Source organism: Nuphar pumila, chromosome 6 (genome assembly GCF_984573655.1).
Source record: "Nuphar pumila chromosome 6, dmNupPumi1.hap1.1, whole genome shotgun sequence".
NCBI classification, from domain to species: domain Eukaryota; kingdom Viridiplantae; phylum Streptophyta; class Magnoliopsida; order Nymphaeales; family Nymphaeaceae; genus Nuphar; species Nuphar pumila.
In genome coordinates, this window is record NC_143254.1 from 16,734,998 (window position 1) to 16,757,647 (window position 22,650).

Consider the following 22,650-nt stretch of genomic DNA (forward strand, 5'->3'; position numbering starts at 1 on the left):
CTTTTTTAGTTTGTGACTGAAGGATTATTGTCAGTATCGTTGCTAATCATCCTGAATCGGCCGATTCATATAGTATCGACAAGAAATCAATATGAAATCAAGCAGATTAGGCTTAATTTTTAAATATTTTTAAAAGCATTTAAAATATTTTTAATATTTTGTGACACATCTGCTGGTTAAAAACTGGCTGTTCGAGTTCAGACCCGGAATTGGCCGATTCCCTGAATCGTTTTGAAAATCGATTCAAGACCAATACCGATTCTGACAACATTGATTATAATTACCATTGTATACTTAAACTTGCAGGATATCTTTGCATTTTCAATATGTGCCAGTATTTATTCCAGCCAGGATGACAAAAACCTATTAAAACTATCCACAGCATCAAGCATGCACAAGTAGACACATCAAAAGGTATGGAATAAAGGATTTGGATTTTTTTCTAAAATTTGAAATACTTTATCATCAACACATAACAGTACTTGGTAACAAATCAAGTCTCAGAGGGTGTAGATTCTCTCATAAGGAAGGATATGATAAAACCCAGCACTGCACCAGCAGCAACCTGCACAAGATCAGGAAACAAACAAATATGTTTTAAAACATTAATGATCTTGACATTTAGATGATTGACATAAATACATAAAATAAGCATTTAGTAATTGCAATGATTCGCTCTGAATTGATTTGATAACTAACGTAGCTTTCTAAGGATGACAAGACTTTATGTCCACTACATCCACATGAGTTGAGCTTTTTTAGAGGTTTGATCGATAACATCTACGATTGTTATTGTTACAGGAAATATACACAATCAGAAGATATATAAATTTTACTAGCACAGAATATTAAGAAATGTAACAGCATATTATTGAGGAATATCAGAAAGCAAAAGTGGTATCCAGGTGGTACTTATAGAAACAAACCTGAAGTGGAGTGTGACCAAGAGGTTCTCGTAAGGGCCTTACATTAGATAGAGGATGCTCCGGTGGTAGTTCACATACAATTTGATTAAGCAACTGCATTGTTAATGAAAGAACAAAACAATCAATATAAGAGTAACAAATGAATACTGAGCAACTACCCTGTGGAATATGTAAAACTAAAAAACAACAGTTCTTGGTCAGCTTGCTAGAGCAGGTTTCACCAATAAGTTTGTCATTTGCCTTTTCAAGTTGCAAGCAGACGAACAAAATGTTGAAGAAAGCAGTACAAATTCAGCCAAATGAAGAAGATAATGTGATCCTTAAAGAATGACAAAAAAGATGGACAACGAGAAGACATAATTCGGACCTTCTACGTGATAATTGATTCTCTTATTTTGAGAATCGCAATCTTAGCAAATTTGATCATTAATATTATATGACTTTAACTTTGTGACCTTTTTATCATAATAACTTCTCTGGTTAACCCCAGTATTTCTCATCAGAAAACAAAAAAAAAACTTCTCTAGTTAGAAAGCTGATGGCAACTTGTTTAGTTGTTTTCTATTTGTTATTATATTTTATGGCTTTTAACATCATAACTCTCTTGCATGACTATTCAGTTCTTCAGTTACAAATCTTAGGGTACCTTGATCTCTATGTGCTACTTATTATTCGTTTGTACTTTGTCTCCTAGTTGATAAGTTCATCCTTTATTGGTAAAATAACCTAAGAAATTGTATACTTACGTTCAAATCATCTAACATCGTGTGGATCCTCATGAAAGATTTAAGGTTCTGATAATTTGCATGACAGTTCCAAAATAATAGTTTGTCATATTGTAAAGCATGTTAAGGGGGTCATGGAAAATTTAAAGATGAGTATACATAGAAAAGACAAATAGCTCAGAATTAAAGCTAATAAAGGAACTATACCTCAGCTTGCCGACCAGCATGCAGTCTAACACCTGAAGCATCATACATTACCTAAACAGATTTCTCAGTGAATGTAGAGTCCAAGCAGACAAGGAACAAATAAAGCACAAGCAGATAATGAATAAATACCAACTAAACGTCAAACCAGTAAGAAAAATAAGCAGATTAGAGTAGTCAAATCTGATACAAGGAATAATGAATGACAAGTCTCAGAGCATGTTTAGAGTTTGAAAAGGAAAGGAAACTTGAACTTATTTAAGCACAAAACAAACAAGATGTGGTAACAGGAAAACCCTCATCCACCAAAAGGTTAATAAACATGCTCATGTAGAATAAGCACAAACAATGTGTTAGTGAACATAAATTCCTACCTCTAGTCGTATTAAAGGGTGAACTTGCAATTGGGCTCAACCAGCTAGGGAAGCTCCCTGTTGCATCTGGCCACATAGGTAGAACTGAAAGCAAATAGTTGATTTTACATTTGCCTTTCAGTTAAGCATTTTGATTGTTGGACTAGATGTGAATCACCTTTTCAATTGTCACAACAAAACCAACACATTCTATTTTCCAAGAAAGATTACCTTTTTGACCTTCACATTAAATAAGTTTTCCATGTGTATCTCCATAATAAGAGGTACGATAATCCATATAAACTTATTTGATAATAGTGTAAGTCAACCTTATTAAGTGCCGATATTTAAGAGTAAACCTCTTCAAGCTCATTCAAAATGCTCTGTAAGAGTTTTTTTTGAGTAAAATGCGTTGTATGAGTCATCATCATATGGCCCACAAAAATTTATCCAAAACTCATCTGAGGGCACTATTTGGATACACATCCTAACTAGAAAACTGCAGGTTTGATCCCAGGACCCTTGGATACAACTCTGCTACTCAACTATCCTTCTAAGTTATTTCCGTAACAAGAAAGTGCTCCAAACTTGACCAATAATTGTTTTTTTCTGCATCTTCAGCCAAGGATTCTCAGCCTTGTGTTGGATTTCATCTCCCTAATGAAGTTAGCAAGAACCAACACTGTGACATCACTCAAGCCTCAGGCAACTTGATCATCAGACTGTGCAATGGATAGTAGCATCAGAAACAGGGAAGAAAATTTAATAGCATAGTGCCTTTTCATTTTGGAAATTTGATATGCAAATATTACCTCAAAGTTCACACTGATATTTTTCCTTATGTACAAACCTTATTCCCCAAAATGTAATGGTCCTTACGGATTACAAATATTTGAAAGTATAAGTTTTCCATTAGATAATATTTCAAGAAAAATTCTAACTACGATAGTATAGGGATGTCAATGAATCAGATTTTATCCAATATCCGACCGAATTTGATTCCGTTTAGTTGGATTTGGTAAGCCAAAACCGTATCTGATTATAACCGGATGTGGATATGATTTTGATTTTTTGTGACCGAATCCAACAAATAGTACTTTTTGTTTCCTAATAACCATTGTAATCTTCTTTCAGTTTTTCAATTTGTCGAGTTACTAACTTCTGCATAGTTCACCTTCATTTGTTTCTATGAAGGATCTTTATGTGAGCATGACGTTTACTGAAGATGAGAGATGTAAAGATCCTTATATAACCATAGTGATCTTCTTTCAGTTTTTCAATTTGATGAGTTACTAACTTCTGCATAGTTCACCTTCATTTGTTTCTATGAAGGATCTTTACGTGAAGATGACATTAACTGAAGATGAGAGATGTAAAGACCTTTAAATACTTTACAAAGCTCCTCCTAAATTGTCATGTCATTCCAATAAAATAGTATGTTTTTTCAAGGCCATTGTCATGTTTCAGTTCATCTAATTCGTGGTTCATGTTGAATGTAGAAGCTGACAAAGGCTAAAATATTGAATTGTGACACTAGAGATTAGGCTATTGTACGATAGGGATGTATATCTTTGGATTCAGATCGGATGTGGCCCATACCATATTCAACTAATAGGATGTTGGTTAAACGGATTCGAACTCAGATGGTGAAAAACTCATACTAGATCCGCTTGGTTCCGTTTTTGTTAAGGTATTGCATTAGAAATCACACTTGCAACTGCAAGTACGGGATATGCTGCTCTTAAGTCCAAGTACCATGGATTTGATAAAGAGGTTTGCTACTATTGCATCTATGTGGAAAAATAAAAGTTTCACTACGTGCTTAATTGATTGAAAGATGCAACCAAGGCTTTGGATTCTGAGCTTGCAGCTGTGAGACAACAGATAAAGGTGGTCATGACTGATAAAAGGAAGATCATGATTGCACGGGTGATGAAAATTGCAGGGCAAGTGATTGTGGATGACAAAAAATATACTTGTGACCGCAATTGACTAAAATATGTCATCATTTTCTACATGTTTAGCAAGTGACAGATGGCTCATTAGGTATGTGGGTTGCAGGAGTAGGAGGTGAAGGAATAATACCATGACCATATGTTTTATTCTAGCTCCTGGATTCCTACTACTGTCACATCCATTTGAAGCTGTTATGCCTATATTGATTACTTGATTTCTTTGCAAAATCATGTGCAAGCCTTCATAACAAAAAAAGCAAAGCCTGAATTCTTCAAAAGATGAGGTACTCTCCCAATGGCAATACATTATAAAGGTGAGCTTAAATTAAATTAACATCTCTTATGAAAGAATGGCCATTGTGCAAGACACCACAACTTGATCATTTCACTTCCAAGATATGTAATCTAGATTGCAGCTAGATGCATATTGACAAACACCTTCAAATTCATTTCTAGTGGAAAAACAGTAGAGCTGACCATCAAGTCATGAGCAAATGGAAGGGGAAGTTCTGCTTCTTCCAAGTAATGAAACTGGACAAATCTAACTTTTTCAAAAACAAGCTAGTTCAAATTGAGGAAGGAAGAGGAGTCAATGCCATGAAAGGACACAAACTTTATCACAAAAGTAAGCTTTATTTTTTCCATTAGGTAATGAAAGAACCAAGAAAGAAAAGACAATAAATGAAGGTTAAAAATGGAGTAATCAAAAGAGAAGATAAAATACCATCTTAAATGACAGATTAAGCATGCTAAAGTTGGTGTCAGCATGACAGAACATGGCATCCATAACAGAAATTCATACCTTCCTTTTCTTTAATAATAAAAAGATTATGCTAAAATGGCTCCAAAAATGATTGATCTGTGATGAAATTTGATATACCATTGGATGTGTACTCTGTAGAGACAATTGGCAATGTGTTTTGTTGAAACAACAAATGACAAGAACTAGATTTAAAAAGGGGATAAGGGAAAAAGAAAGAAAGAGTTGAAACCAAGAAAAAAGTGATTGAAAAAAAAAACAGAAACTCGAAGATAAAGGATGAAAGAAAGGGAGAAAACAAGGACTCACCTCTACGAATCTTCTGTTGTGATATGATGACAGAAATCCTCCAGAATCATTATTAACAAAGAGGAACCAGCATAGGCAGTCAAAGAAATAGATTGACCAGTCTGATGTGATAACTAGTCAATTAAAGTATTTATGTTTAAACTACATATTGTTCTAAAATAATAGCATTGAAAGGTTAATAATCTAATGCACCCACGTCCCATGTATGGTACAATATTACAAGACCCTCAGTTTCTGAAGTTATATACACATGCAAGACACCCACACTTTAAACACATGGAAGGCTTCTAGTATGAAAGCTGCTACTGCTCCCATCTATACATTGAAAACTACCACTGACGAATATTACACAGCTCCCATCTGTCAAATGATAGCTCTAATAGGTAAGGGCATTTAGGTTTTATTTGCAGTTTGGTTTTTGACTATTTGTCTATTGGCATTCAGTATTTGCAATTGGTGTTTTTTCATTATTAGTCTTCTTTCGATGAGGAAGGGAGGCATACCTTAGCTATAAAAGGGCCTCCCTTCATTTTGCAAACTCCATGTTTTGAAAACCAAAACCAAAACAAAAGCAATAGTATGAGTTATGAGTCATGAGTCATGACAACATTGCCTGATAATTTTTTTTCAATTTAAAAAATTCACAATTATTTTATTATAATACTGCAATAAATTAAGTTATAGTGATATGTTCAATTATCTTGTTTTAATTCTACAAATATCAGTTAATGAATTTAAAATGATGATAGATTCAAAATATTGTTGATCTTTATGACTGTTTGAAATCATCCATAATCACGGTAAAAGGTCAAAGAAGAATTTATCTAGCATATTAAAAAATGTGACTAACTCTAGATATTCCACAATAAAAAACATCTACATTTTTAAATTTATAAAACCTAACATCACTTAACCTGAACTGAAAACTACAGGTAGCATTCAAACAATGACAAATACAGACAGCAAACAGCTGCCAATAATGAATTTATAAATAATGATCCAAAATCTTCTTAGTCTGAACATTGAAGAAGAAGATAAATTTTCATGGACATAATAAAATCATATAACAGAACATATCCAGCAATACAAACAGTAATAAAATATGATTAAGAAATGCATACAACAGCAGCAAGAACAACAGCAAGGGCAAATAATGACCCTCCAGCCCCATCTCGAAAGCCAATAGCTACAGCAAGAGCAGTAACAGTAGCTGAATGTGATGATGGCATTCCGCCAGAACTAAGCAGCCGCTTAGAATCCCATCGCTTCTCTTTAAACCTGCATTTCTAGAATAAAAACCTTGAATGCTTAAGCAAGAAAAATATAATGCATTCAGTAAATAAATAATCAAACAAGAATTTCCAATCCAACAGTTAAAGAACAAGGAGTTCTTAACATTTTCAGTAAGCATATACCCTTCCCAGACGGGAGATCCTAAACAAAACATATTTTGGATGAGAAGGAGACACTACACCCGTGGTCTTATCACCTTGTTTGCAATTATGCACCTTGTCTTTGAAATCTCATTTGTGTATCACATCTTTTTGGGTATATGTTTGTTTAATATATTCTCAAGCCTCTTCGGCTCTTTCAAATTCAAGAATATTGGAACAAGGCTCCTCATGCATACTACATAAAGAGGAAAAAAACCTTAGCATGGCCTACTTTCTACTCTTTATAGGCTTTTTTGTAATCAATCACAGCCTTTTCCTTTTCAACCCCCTTAAGGCTTTCTTCCTTTGATCCACCATTGGCTCCAATAACTAATTTTGTGAGAATTAGTTGTGGTTCCAATGCGGATCCATCAATAAAATGCCATAATTCTTTTCCCATGAGTATTTTTTTCAGCGTTGTGGCCTACATGTTATAGTTTTTTTCATCAAATTTGATAGGAACCACCGTTACAATTTATTTATCAACCATAGTGGAGGAAAGAATGGAGACAAGAATACGAAGAAAGAAGAAGAGAAGGAAGCAGGGAAAAAGTGTTGAAGAAGTTTGATTGTGTGTTTCTCAAGGCAATCAACCAACAAACCAATGCTCCATCAATCCCACGAATTTCATCTTCAAGCTTTTGTTCAAGAGCACCAAAGGCTCTGATACCATGTAATGAAGCAAAAAGTGCACAAATGCAATGCCACAAAGTGGCTACGAAGGTGCACAGTCACAAATACAAGTCACTAATGAGCCGAATACAAAGAGTCACTAAGGGCTAATCACACAAACTCTCAAAATAGAGCAACACATGAAAAATAAGAGTTCATTCAAATATGCTTAGCAACATTCATAGTTTTTGCAAGAGGAATGAGTGCCTTTAAATAGGCACTCCATGTACTAAAGGGCTGGCCAAGTAGCTGTTGGGGCTGGTTCAACAGCTAGTTGGACCAGCACCCAATGCTGTTCAGCTTTACAAAATAAAAAGGAAAAATAAAAAACAACTAAACAACATGAGGTTGTCAGTCCCTAGTGGACTGACACCTGTTACAAGATGAATTTACTGAAATACCCTTCAGGGGTATTTCAGTTTACATACACACTAAAAGACACACACACACACACACACACACACACATATATATATATATATATATATATATATATATATATATATATATATATATATATATATATCCTCAAAATATATATGTATATATATACATTACAAATATATCACATATACAATACATTTTAACAGTACTTTGGTCCAGCTCGGGCCGATACTTTTGGCCAAACCTAATGTCCCAATACCACTTTGGAAAGTTCCTAAAAAATGAACTAAATGTTAAGCAGAATGGCATGGGTTGCAGCCCAATTTCCCAGCATAGCAACTCAACATACAGGCCCATGGACCAGACATCTATGCCTAAGCACAGTAACACCTAAACCTGAACTCAGCCTGACAATTGTCAGACAGGAACTTGTCAGGTCTGGGTCAACCCAAAAATCCTGATGAATTGGACCTTATTGATGCAGGTCTGCCTGATGCTCACCAGTGTTTTAGGCTATGTCACATGGGTGCGGGTGTGGGTGCGGGTGCGAGTGCCGGTGCCGGTGCAACACGGGTGCGGCGCAATTTCAAAAAATTTGGACATGGGGACTCGGCTATATATATATATATATATATATATATATATATATATATATCGATTTTTTTTAGTTTTTTGCCATAAAATTGGACAAAAATATTTTTGGTCAAAGTTGACCGAGTCCAAAATGTGGATGGACTTGACCCTGGTGCGTTGACCAAGTTCGACACTTGGTTGACCGTGTCCGCCCCGTGTCCGTGTCTGCACCCGTGTCGGGGCGTGTCGACGCGGGTGCGTCGACCCCCTAGCCGAGTCCGTGTGACATAGGTTTTAGGATGTGTACATTTCTACACGTCGAAGCATATGCATTGAGATCTAGGCTATGTCACAGGGACTCTTCAACTAGGTGCCGCACCCGCATCGCACCCGCATCGCACCCGCACCCAATGTGGTCAACCTAACCCTGGGTGTAGTCAACACACCCAGGGTCATTTATGTCCAATTTTTGGACTTTATATATATATATATATATATATATATATATATATATATATATTTTTTTTTTTTTTTTTTTTTTGCCGCACCCCCGCGCCCAAGTTTTTTGAAAGTGCCGCACCCCCTCACCCGCTCCCATGTGACAGGATCTAGGTAAGACTTTGAGTGTAACTAACCTTTTCAGCTGGAAGAATGAAAAATTCTATCTAGTTTAAGTGGTAACGTAGCAACCAGATCTAGTGTCTTTGGTTCATATTCCTCATTTATGGAGTCAATTGCCACCAAGCAACAATGAATGTCATGAACCAACCCCTCATACAAGACAATAACACACATGCGGATTTGCACAAATCTGATCCAAGACAACTTGACTGAAGCAGAAGTCAATAAAGTCCTTCAAGGTGTACATCTGAGGAGAGTAAATCAGGTGCATGATAGATATGATTATGAATGAGGTATTCAAGTTTCATACCAGTGTTTGATGACTACTTGAAGAATTATCAGGATGGACCTTGTTGTAAACTGAGTATAGCATGATATAGATCCTATTAGCATTCAAGTATGCTGTAAAAACTATCTTGACAACCATGATAATGTGCCTCAAGCTGAACCTAACATCTGTTCCTTATTGAGAAAAGTCTTCACATCTATTCTCATTCCCATTTTTCTAAATATACCTGTTATCTCAAATTTATAAAAGGGTGGGCTCTACCTTCATCTGGTTATCCCTAAGAGAATGGTTGAAAACAGTCAACCTAAGGACCGTAGCAGAAAAATAACCACCTAACCTTGTCAAGCATTGGTCTTGGTGACTATAATGGGATTTCCCCTGAAATTTTCTAGATAAAAATATTATTAACTATAATCACTATGTATTCGAGATTCAATGATCCAATACTTTAATAAATACTGGAATATTAGTGATAAATAATCTAATAACAGCTAGTGATAATTAATTTAATTAATTATGTCAAAATAGTCTATTTATAATCCCAAAAAATTTATGGGCATTACATACTACCCCTCTGTCCACGAAATTTTGATCCTAAGTCTAATTCAAAAAAAAATTCAGGGTACTTTTCTCACATACTAGATTCATGTAAATTCCTCAATTTCATCATGGTATGCATACGGGATATATCTCAAATGAACGCTACCGTACTTTCAAATAACATAAATTAAATCTTTAAAATGTTTATAAATTATGGTTTTGCCATTACCTCAAATTGAGTTCGATCCAAACTCAATTTTTTCTTCCCCAGTTAAATAATTTTAGTAGTTCATAAAGTGCCTTATTATAACAACAGATGCATCTTTTGGGCTAAAGCCAAACAACAATCATACTAATGCAAAAGGGAATATGAGATATACGCTAATAATGTACCAATACTCAATGTCCAATTAAATACTTATACCAAACCCTTTAATACTCATGCCTCTAAGTGTTTGTTTCAGCCCAAAACAAGGGAAAGAGGCCCATTTTTGTAAGAAATGGGCCGCCCTTCCCACAAGGGCTGAAACAAATACCCCGTGAGAAAACAACAGTGGGGCCCGTAGGCTTCCACACAAAACAAGTGCCTTTTCCTATGAAAGCCACATCGCACCCATGGGGTGCCGCCAACTTCTCGCACAATTCAAAAGATCCCACAACTGAAAGCATACTTTGAAGTACTCTCCATCAAGTCTCCTTAGATTGTGCTTATCATCAAATTTATAGTTTGTAACTTCCATCATACTTCCCAATAAGTTGCTTCTGCAATATGATATCATTAGAACAGTTAGTATTTTCCATATTACAGCTGCTTTATCCTCGCAACCTTAGTTCCACTATCACTTCTTGCACCTCAATAACAATTGTGCAGATGCCGAATCAACATGGTGAATCCAGAAATGAACATGTGGAACTTATTCGAACAAACTCATAGAGCCCAGAATTTTTTGCTCAACTTTCTGATCAAACCACTTAGAAATGTATGATTTACCTCACAAACAAGAAATTTTCAAATGCATTTCAACAATTACTTGCAAAATTGCTGGACAGTGCAATACAGTAAGCAGCATATTCCCTACTTTTCTTCTTCCCTTTTTCTTTTCCGTTTTATTATGAAAATTGAGGCTGCAATTTACAGAGTGGTTGCAAAAGGAGTTAAAACAGCAAGAACTTTACCGATCCGGCCATCAGACAGCACTTCGAAAATGAAACAAACACCCTAGAAAAACCGAGGCACAAAAATCTCCCGATGAAATACAAGCGAGAAACTAACACCAACCACATCACAAAATCATGTCCGTCATTATAACAGAATAAGTAGATCAACTTCGATAATTACCACCATCCTTCACAACCATGCCATAAAATCACACTGAAACTAAAAGGAAAAAGACAAAAAAAATCACTCGATCTGAACCAAAGAAACCACAATTCAACAGGAAAAAAAACAGAGGAAAATAAGATAAAAGGGGAAACAATACATATCCATAATTCAGCGTTGATAAATTCAGGGAGTTTTCGATAAACACCACGAGAGCGATAGGTAAACATTGCGGCAAACGACACCCGCTAGCGAATCGAGAAAAGAAGAGGAGGAGGAAGGAGAGAGTACCATGTGGTGAAGAGCTTGAGGAATTGGGCGACGGCGAAGGCGAGGAGGGCGGAGAGGAGAGGGAGGTTGGTGGCGAGGGAAGGCGGCGGGCGGAGGGAGGAGGCGAATGTGCTCAGCCGATGGTGGTGGAGGGACGAAGATCCGTCGGCCGCCGTGATCACTTCGTCCATTCGGTGGTTTTTTCGCCCTTTCCCCTCACACCCTCTCGCCTTCTTTTGCTTCTTCCTCTTCTTCCTCCTCCTCCCGTGTTTATGTTGTCCAGGGTGGGTTCTCTCTTCTGATTTATTCTGATTGTTGGATCCGGGGCTGGGTATCCCAATCCGCGTGCTCCCTTCTTAACAGGTGGGGCGCACCCTCAATGTTGACTAAACGGGTCGGGTAGGCATTGCTGGATCCAAATATCTAACCGGACTTATTTTACATGCAATCCGATTTGGATTTGGTTCAGCCTTGAATTCGGGTGTCAGACCTCTTGGATTATGGACACGAGTTTGATTACTAATATAGTAATCAGACCATTTTCTCTGTTAAATCCAAATAAACGGACTCGGACTCGGACTCGGACTCAATCAGATATCCTACCCAAATCATATTCGTCAGGCATTCCCTGGATGTGTTCTTAAGGGCACAACCAGGCATCTCGCTAGGGCTGCCAGAAAATTTGTATTACATGTAAATGGTTTGAACCTGATCCAGGTTCGAGGAGAAAAATGTTGAATTTAAACTAGATCCAATGAACTAGATCTGAATCCGTATTAGAACTTTATCTGATAGTATTGGATCTAGTAAAAAAAAGGTTTTAAATAATTTGTTCCACACACACACACACACACAAATGGATCAGATTTGATCCAATTGAAAATGTGGATCCCGATCCCGGATCTTTGCAAGTCTATTCCCAAAACTGGTGAAATGATGAGGTGTTGATGTTGGTCCTCACCTAGGCCTGAGTTTGGCCGAATTACACCTTGGAACTTGAGAATATAGAGGAGTTAATAGATGCACAATCTTTGGATATGAAACTCCTTTTCTGGTATCCACTAACAAGAGGCGTTTGGATCCTACCACGGACCCACGGTTCTTTCCTTTCTTTTTTTATTTTAATATAGGTAAGCTGAGGAATAACTCGATGAGATTGGAATGTAAGACCCTTCAGTTATGATAGTGGACGTCTACCTCATTCTGCCTTGTCTCTGTCCCTCTCTTAATAATGGAGAGAAATGAGTTTGTTAGGCATCAAACCTAAGGAGGATATATGTCATGACAGCGATGAGGACGCAAATATGTAGGATCCAAGATGGAGATTTTGCTATTTTTTGCTGTTCTGGATCCAATCGGTGCTCTGAATTCCTATGTATTTAGTTATTCTGGATCCAACCCGTTTGCATCCCTGCAAAGCAATCCTCCTTTATGATTTTAGTTGGACAAAATATAGCCTCTCTCTCTCTCTAGGGATGGCAGTGGACCGGGGGAAAGTGGAGCCCTGCCTCGCCCCATTTGGACCGGGGATGAAGGGTATGAAACGGTTATGGAGACGGGGACGAAGGTTAAAAATCCATCCCCGTTCGGGGATGGACTTACACTTTTCCCCGCGACACTCCATCCCCAATCCTTCTAAAGGATGGCAATAGACTATAGGGAAACGGGCCCGCCCCACCTCATCCCCGTTTGAACTGGGGATGGAGGACATGAAACGGGGATGAAGGAGGGGGTGGAGGTTAAAATCCATCCCTGTGCAGGGATAGAGGTTCTAATCTTGAGGCAGAGGATGCACACCCCCGGGAACTCTTGACACCCTTCAGCTTGAATACCTTAAGCAGGTGTTGGTGACCTTGTCTAAAGTGACGTGATTCCTGCACATGCTGCAAAAGTATGTGAACATATCAAAAATGACTTTTCATATGACCTTCAAAAACCTTGATAAGGTCTGAAAAGGACAAGTTGTTCATAGGACTTTAAAGAGGTTGTTCTCTCACCAAGCAGTTCAATACATGACCCTTAGACTGAAAATTACTTACCTAAATAAGAGAATAATTTACCTAAATAAAAAAACTTTCCATTGTCAAAATGTCTTAAGTGCTCGATCGATTCTTAAGAAGGAAAATTTGCAGTTTGCCATGTTATAGCTGGTTCGATATGGGCTTCATTTTATGCTCATGAAAGATGCTTCATAATTTTTGAAATCCGCTTCATGTCCAAATTCGTAAATGTTCATATTTTTATGATCATTTTACCCTTTGCACGAATGAACCTCATGAAGTTTATGTGAAATATTGATATGCTCTCCGAGTATCGCAAACTCACTAAAAGGTGGATTCACACTTTTTTTGTAAACTTTTTTTTTTAATTTTCTGTAACTAAAACATGTCGAAACTTTACAAATATTCACTAAATTCGTATATATAGTACGAAGTTCGCATGATCATATTTGCAAACTTTCTATAACTGAAAAATATCAAAACTTTATAAATATTTCACTGAATTTATACATATAGTATGAAGTCTGCATAACTAAATCTATTAACTTCTTGTAATTGAAATATATGATCATAAGTTCATAAATATTCAACTAAATTCTTATATATAGTACAAAATTCACAAGATACCGTATGAACCTCTTGTTACTGATACTTTGTAACTTTACAAATATAAGACTAAATTTGCATATATAATACAAATTTTGTGAGATGTGCAAACCTCCTATAAATTCACAAATATTTCACTAAATTTGCATATATAGTATAAAATTTATATAAAACCATATTGATCTCTTTTAAGTAACCGATCTTCAAGAAGATTTGTGCATATAATATGTTGCAAAGTTATGTAAAGTTCACACTCTCAAACGACTATCGCAAATAAGAGCATTGTGAATATGCTCTTTGTATGTAGATTTTTTGACAAATTTATGGACTTTTTACATGATTTTTTTAGAAAAAAAAATTTAAGATGAATAAAATGTGTTTTTTTTTTGCAAAGTTTCATACGATCATTAAATGTGACTCTTTGAATGTTTAAAAACTTAGTGCTCTCAACCCATAACTATTTTCATATAAACTAGGGTTTTTTGTTGTCCCCAACGCGCTTACCCCAACAACAATTTTAGGTCACTATTACCAGTGACTTTTTCGATGAGTTATCGACGGTAGTTCATCATCGAGATTTTAAGAATCATTGATGGTGAGTTTTTTTGGTAAGTACATGTTTAACGGTTGAAGTAGTTATTTTTTGTTTAAGCAATGGTTTAAATCAGTTATTTTTTTTTAAACATTGGCATGAGTTAGTTATATGGTGAAAGAATTGCATGGTTTTCAAGTTATCTTTCTATGTTTCATAGCTTATTATATTTTTTTCGTTGATGAAATCATTTTTGTGTGAGTATTTGTCTGTCTAACTAGTTCCTTAATTATTTGTATGTCATTATTCTCCAGTTTGGTTGTTTATATGTTATGTATCTTGTATTATAAACATGATTAGGGAACATTGTTTGTTTGTTGTTTTGTCATTTTCTTAATGATTCAAGTTTATGTATTGTCAATGGGCTATTTTGTTTATTTTTTGCAATATATTTTTAATAGTATATATATCTCGTCTCGATTGTGTACTTGTTTACCTATATTTCTTATTTTGTTATTATAGGAATTCTGAATTTTTTTGTTACAATATGGTGATTGAGAAGAGTGGCATGGAGGGGTCCACACCCACATTATCTGCTAGTGTTAAAATACAATAAATAATACCAAAGAAAAAAACTTATGACCTTACTAATACTTCCTAATATGAAGTATGAAGTATGAAGTATGAAGTAGGGTTGACACATGGGTAGAGAGGAAGCATGTGTTGTGGCCAAAAGTCTAGATGTCTGACATTTTTTACAAAAAATACAGTGTCACTAATCAAAAACCCAAAAATATGTGCTTGAATAAGAAACAACAACTAACAATTTTATCATGCCCCAAATCTAAGGTAGATTCTGCAAAAAAAAGTGAAGAAGTTTGTGGATCTCGAAAGTATCTAAGGAGTGGCAGGGGACTCAGTAGTAAAGAAGTTTAACACATCGGCTCACTCTAAGGTTGTTGCTAACCTCAATGCCCGAATAGAGGAAGTTAGAGACGATGTCACCTACAGTGGCAATGGCAAGGATCCTTTGGCTAGATTAGATGCTCACTCAAAAGTTGAGGCTGCGGTGAAAAGTGCATAGAAGGATGCTCAGGGGGACATGGAGTGATCAGAGAAGCATCCTCAGGAGTCCGGGTGGATGAGCCCTTGGACACGAGGAGTTTGAGGAAGAGGTCGCAGTGAGGAATATGGTCTGGTGCTCGTGGACAGGTACTTTGAATACATGTGTTATTTTGTATATACACATCTATAAGATATTTATAATCATTATCAATTTAACATTCAATCAATAGTTAAATTGTCATATATATGTGTATGTGTAAAGCATGTTTTTAGGATAACTAATTTGATTCTTGCATTTCAATGTATAAAATATTACATATGCGTGTGTAAAGATGTTTGTAAGATAATTATGTTAAGTATTACAATTCATTGATTAATTTGAGGTATATATTTGTAGCATATTTATAAGATAACTAGTTTAAAAATATATTAATTAAGGTGTTATATATGTGTGCGTATGAAGCATGTTTGTAAGATAACTACAATGAGTATTGCAATTCATTGATTAATTTAAAGTATATATATTTGCAGCATTTTATAAGATAACTAGTTTCAATATATACATTCATTAATTTATCATATATATATAGAGAGAGAGAGAGATAGGTGTGTATGTGTGTGTGAAGCATATTTTTAGGATAACCAGTTTGAATATATACATACATTAATTTGTCATATATGTGTGTATGTATGAAACATGTTTTTAGGATAACATGTTTGAATATATACTTACATTATTTTGTCATATATATGTGTGTGTATGAAACATGTTTTTAAGATAATTAGTTTAAATTGTTATAATTAAGTAATTATATTTGTGTGTGTAATTCAGTGATTAATTTGACTAATTTCAACAAAATAAATTATGACAGCAGGATCCACAACAAGAAGATTCAAAAGATCTAACAAACCACATGCACTGATTTTACTAGTTTCAAGCACATGAGTTGTTCCTAAAACTAATGAAGGAAGCGAATGACAAGCTGAATTTGATGCATTTTTTAAATTTCTTGTAAATCACATCATGGAACATCGATCACAATCTCCTAAAGGTTGTTGTGTAGTTCAGAAATCTAGCAACCAACATATTTCAGTTTAAAGATATTGAGATTACGACCATGTTAGAGGACATGACACCAATCACCAGATTTAAGTGTTATGAAAAGCCAGTGAGTGCATATAGGTGAAAAGATTTTAAGCACATGTTAGATGTTTATCTATAAATAGATGATGATGTGTTTAAAGGAGAAATACTCAAGTTATCATGGTTAAGAAAGCATTATGATCTCAGCAATAGAGGAGAATGAAGGGAAAGTTACAATGTATTGGAGGGAAGAGTGGTTTTAAGGTGGACAAGAAGGTAACAACATTCTTGTTGTACTTTTTGGCACATGCTTATTCATCAACACTGGTGGAAAGTTGATCCATGGATCGCACAACAAATTATTGCAATACTTTGATCGTGTCAATGGATACACATGAAGAGCAGCCTCACTTGCACACCTATATACAAGTTTGAGTGCGACGAGGCATGGAAGAAAAAATATCTATGCCATGTTGGTTGTGTTAAATGTATTTATTGCTTTATTGTACTTAAAATTTTGTGTTATTTAACATTGTTGATATACTATATTGAATATTAATATGTAAATCCTTATATTGATCCTTAAAAGTTTGAATATGGAAGCATACACGTGTTGCAATGTCAAGTCAATCATGAAAGAAAGAGGAGAGAAATGATCGTAAAGTGTTGGGTCATCACATTGGAAGGGCTCATTACACTGCATCATTACACAGGCTCGCAAGGGCACATGTAAGTATTCTTGAAACAATTTTCTATATTTTTTATAAGTAATGCAATATACGACTAACCATGAATGAAACTGCATTCTGTAAGTAAAGGGATGCCCCTACGAAGAAGCGAAGGAAGATTAGGAGAATCAAGATTTGGTTATGCAAGAGAAAGACATTGTGAGGAGGGACATTTGGTTGCACAACATGAATTAAGTTGAGAACCAAATGGCCAAAGTTTGGTCTGACAATTTGAGCTTTTTTGGGCACTAGTTTGAGAGGTTGACATCCGAGAGACCCAGTTAACCACCATGTCAGTTAGTAAAATTGCCTCGATGACAATGAAGGATCAAATAAAGGATTATCCAACAATGTTTCTCTCTCAATCTGAAGACTAGTACAATGACAATAAAGACATTGACTTATCATCCATGGAATATGCTTATGATGACTGAGATGTAAGCAATCCCTCTACGAAAAGGGCATTAATGAGGACAAACATGAGGCGAGAAATTTGAAACACAAAAGGAATGCAAGTGGGGAAAAAGGTGATTTGGCTCCTACATTGGTTGAAAACTGCATGCTAAAGGAGTTGCTTCAAGAAAAAAAATCCATTATCCTGACTCAAGTTGGCCTTATTGCTAATAATAATAAGGTCATCAACGAACTACAAGTGAGCCTAACGCGACCATATCAATGACTTCTAGTTTTGATTGTTTTATAAATCATTGTAATTAAGTAAACATTGTTTTATAAATAATTGTAAATGCAATTATAATTGAATTTCTATTTAACAGTTTAACTAGTTTCAATATATACAAAGTTTAACAACTTGACTAGTTTGAATTGTATATATCTAGTTTGAATGTAACAAATTAACTTTGAATTGTGAATGCATGTATATAGTTTTGTGAATTATACTATAGATTTCAAATGTATATACTTATAAATTTGACTATTACTCAATATAAATTTGAATATTACATATGAATTTGAATGTTACAGATGAATTGTGTATATGCAAAAATTTTGAATATTACAGACGAATTTGAATGTTACAAGTGAATTGTGTATCTATGGTAAATTTAAATATTACAGGTGAATTGTGTATTTTTTATGAATTTTTAATTATTATAAGTGAATTTGAATGTCCTAGGTGAATTGTGTATCTATGAACTTCCTATAACTAAAACATGTCAAAACATCACAAATATTTCACTGAATCCGCATATATAGTATGGCGTATGCATAACCAAATTTGCAAACTTCTTGTAACTGAAACTTGTCGAAACTTTGTAAATAATCCGCTAAATTTGAATATATATAGTATGAAGGTCACATAACCAACTATGTAAACTTCCTTTAACTGAAACATATCAAAACTTTAAAAATATTTTACTAAATTTGCATATATAGTATGAAGTTTGCATAACCAAATATGTGAACTTTCTATAACTGAAACTTGTCGAAACTTCACAAATAGTCCACTAAATTTGCATATATAATATGAAGTTCGCTTAACCAAATCTGTGAACTTTCTATAACTAAAAATGTTTTAAACTTCATAAATATTCTACTAAATTCGCATATATAGTACAAAGTTTGCATATAACCGTGCAGATCTTCTTTTAGTATCTGATCCTCAAGGCGATCCGCAAATATATGGTGATATGCGCATATAACATGTGAAGTTTCGTGAAGTTAGCAATCTTAAATGACAATAGCAAATAAGGTACTAACTTCACAAATAAGGTCATTGCAAATATGCTCTTTATATGTAGATTTCCTGACAAATTTGCATATTTTCATAAATATCACAAATATTGGGTATGTCTTATTACAAAACATTAAATCTGGAATGAAATTAAACATACAAATATGTACATCTTCTGCAGAATAAAATTAAACATACAAAATATACATAACATTAAACCTAAAATGAATATTTAAAGTACATTTACAAAACAATTTCATCAAATTTACATACAATCTTTGACAATTCTATCAAACTTACGTTCAATGTTTTATATTAGTAATCAACTTATACTTCCTAGAATTATCAACAACTCAACTTCTGATATCTTGCCATCTAGCACCTCTTTGCCTGATGTCTCATCCTTCTCCTTTTGTTTGGCCTTTGTCTCCTTATTTATCGTCTGTTTGGCACCTTCTAAAATCGTACTCTCCCTCATGCGTTTATAAAATTTGATTGCACGCTTCTTGTAGATTATCATAACATTACGAAAAAAAGATTATTACCTAATAATTAACTATAGCTAGCATCCCAAAAATACAATACAACATATATATGTGTGAAGTTTAATTCTTTGTTTCTGCCCAAGCACTCCATGTATAGTAAGACAAATATATCATAATCATACTTATCACAATCATATACAAAGTCAAGAATACATACATATACAAATTGAGTTAACAAACATATGTAAAATAATTACCTATTTTCTTATTGAGGAATACCCTCCATGGGCCAGACCATCCAATGGGTGTAACAGTCGAAGCTAAACTATCCTGTAAAAATGAACCTTTAACACAACATTCAACCTACCGAGTATGAGAGATCAATAAGCACATTATTGAATAAGAATGTTATTGTACAAATGCTCTAATGTTCGTATCTACATGGACTTCATCAAATTGTACAGCCTGAACTCCCTTGCATTAATATTCATTTCTTAAAAAACCTAATGTTAGTTGCCCCAGTTGACAAAATTTAAGATTTGCAATATAAATTGAGTTTAAGGTCGTTGTACACAAAAAAATGTATGTTTTATAAGTATGCAAAGTTGTCAAACAAATACCTTATCAGATTCAAAGAAAAGATACGATATTTGGTCAGTCTCCAAGCATCCACAAGCTTTATTTGCCATCCTTTTAATTTTTACCATTTGTTGTGAATAGTTAATATTTGTCAGTAAGTTTTATTAATTGGTAGAAAAACAATAGAAACATCACTTTTAAGAAGAAATACAGGGCAAGGTAAGTGGTCTTGAAAAGTTTCGATCATGTTGTCATGTCCGGGTTGTGGTACACTTTGTGTCACGAGCCTATTTCTTCAACAGGCCAGTGTGGCGCGATGGTCCTTCCTTACCGCCACAAGCTTATTTGGTCACTTGTTCGCCACTACGAAAGCTTTGAGTATAGAGAGTGCAAGAGAGCGAAAGAGAAGAGATGAAGAGAAATTGCAATCACTTGAAGGTAATTACAACGAGGGTGAACAAAGAAAGCTCAACGCATTTGTATTCATTCACGATTTTGCCCACAAGCACATTACAGTTCAGATCTATGGGCTAACCCTTCAGGATATTGATTAACCTAAACCAAAGTACAAGGGTAACCTGAAGAAAATTACAAGTGACTCAACACTTACATCATGACTCAACAAAAGCAAAACAGACTCTAGACACAACTGTACAAAGTAGGTCACAGGGGAACATGCCCCCCCCCTTCAAATCATGTGTCGCCCTCAGCGTCATCTATTTCATGGTAAGCCTTGACTTCATCTGGATAGTGACTCCTCATCCAAAATATTGGCTCCCATGTCGGTTCTGTTATCTCCTCTCACTGCACAAAATACTTCTTCGCTTTGCCGAAGTAGTTGACCTTATGATAAAGGATCTTGCTGAGATGCTTCTCGACCCATTGTGTTGTCAGGGCCCTCTACATGATAGGAGCGCGTTGTGGCATGCTATGTTCTGGATCCCCCCCCCCCCCCCCGTTCGCATAAAACGGTTTTAGGTTGCACACGTGAAATACTGGGTGCACCTTAAAGTTTGGGGGCAGGTCCAGCTTGCATGCCAACTAACCCACTCTCTTGGTGATGGTGAATGTCCCTCATACTTCCTGATCAGTCTGTGGTGCCGTCTACGGAAGATGCATGTGTGTTCACCAACACTTGTCTCCAACATGGAACTCAACAGGCCGACGATGCTTGTCCGCCCATTTCTTCATTCTCTTAACCGCCTTGTGCAGAAACGCCTTTGCCAGCTCGGTCTGCTCATGCAAATCTCAAACAAACTGATAAGCAAAGGATGGCATTCTCTTCTCCTGTGTGGCTAGAGTATGCAAAGTCAGCGGTTGTTGCCCCATGGCTATCTCGAATGGGTTCTGGCCAGAAGACTCACTCTTCTGAATATTGTAGCAGAATTGGGCCACATCTAGGAGCTTCACCTAGTCTTTCTGATTGGCACTAACAAAGTGCCTGAGAAACTGCTCCAACTCTCTCTCTCTCTCTCTCTCTCTCTCTCTCTCTCTCTCTCTCTCTCTCTCTCTCTCTCTCTCTCTTCTCTCTCTCTCTCTCTCTGCCCATCTGTCTATGAGTGAAAACTTATTGAAAATAGCATATCAGAGCCGAGTAGCTGAAACACTTCAGGCCAAAATTTTCTCGTGAAACAAGCATCGCGATCGTTCACAATGCTTCTTGGTACACCCCAGTGCTTCACAACAAGCTTCACAAACATCTCCACATTCTTCTCTGTGGGGCACTCCTTTAAAGCTGTGATGAAGGTGACATATTTAGAGAAACGATCCACCACCATCAGGATGGAGTTAAAGTCATCTACCTTCGGCAAACTAACAATGAAGTTCATGAAAATGCTTTCTCAAGGATGTTCTGGAATAGGTAGAAGCTCAAGAAGCCCAGCAGTCTTCTGATTGGTCCCCTTGTCTTGTTGGCAGATGGGGCATGTTCGCACATACCCCTCCACATCATCCCTCATTTGCAACCAATAGTAGTCGTGTTCAAGAAGTGCTAAGGTCTGCTCCTGACCTGGACGTCCGGCTCATAGTGTATCATAGCACTCCTTAAGCAGTTCACGGTGGAGGCTTTCCCACTGCAACATGAAGACGCGTCCCCATTTTGTCATGAAAAGGTCATCCCGTAGCCAAAATCGTTGAGTCTTTCTCGCTTGCGCAAGAGAGACAAGGTGTTGCGTTGTTGTGTCTTGCTGCATACCTTCGCGGATGCGGTCCAACAGTGCACCATTCAAGTGAACTTCAGAAGGCTTCACACGCGCAGCCGCCAGTTCCGCCTTGCGACTCAAGGCGTTAGCAACAACATTGGTCTTCTCCACCTTATACTCTAAAGCGAAGTCGAACTCAGCCAGGAACATTTTCCATCGAGTTTGCTTAGGCATCAGCTTCTTCTACGTCTAAAAATAGCTCATTGCAATATTGTTCATCTTGACGATGAACTGGGCACCCAGAAGGTAGTGCCACCATGTCTTGAGGCAATGCACGATGGTCGTCATCTCATGTTAGTGCACAATATAGCACCTCTCAACATCCTTTAACTTCTGACTCTC

General features: G+C 36.0%; 1 protein-coding gene across 2 annotated transcripts; it reads right to left on the minus strand.

Annotated features, from left to right (window-relative positions):
• Positions 1-417: 417 nt before the first annotated feature.
• LOC149834126 (uncharacterized) lies at positions 418-11,609 on the minus strand. Of its 2 annotated transcripts, XM_090009985.1 has the most exons (5): positions 11,357-11,607; positions 6,354-6,510; positions 1,859-1,909; positions 927-1,019; positions 418-565 (listed from the first exon to the last, which is right to left on the minus strand). In XM_090009985.1, exons 1-5 carry the CDS (start codon positions 11,524-11,526, stop codon positions 494-496), a joined length of 543 nt encoding a protein of 180 aa, XP_089866111.1. In that variant the 5' UTR covers positions 11,527-11,607; the 3' UTR covers positions 418-493. The 2 variants fall into 2 exon arrangements, with proteins under 2 accessions (XP_089866111.1, XP_089866112.1); XM_090009986.1 differs by lacking the exon at positions 1,859-1,909 and having other exon boundaries at positions 11,357-11,609.
• Positions 11,610-22,650: the final 11,041 nt, after the last annotated feature.

Excerpts from the sequence above, each read along its gene's own strand:
- LOC149834126 (XM_090009985.1), bottom strand. The coding sequence starts at position 11,526 with ATGGACGAAGTGATCACGGCGGCCGACGGATCTTCGTCCCTCCACCAC. Across the intron at positions 6,511-11,356 it reads CTCAAGCTCTTCACCACATG|GTTTAAAGAGAAGCGATGGG; the intron begins GTACTCTCTCCT and ends CTAGAAATGCAG. Across the intron at positions 566-926 it reads TTGGTCACACTCCACTTCAG|GTTGCTGCTGGTGCAGTGCT; the intron begins GTTTGTTTCTAT and ends GATCTTGTGCAG.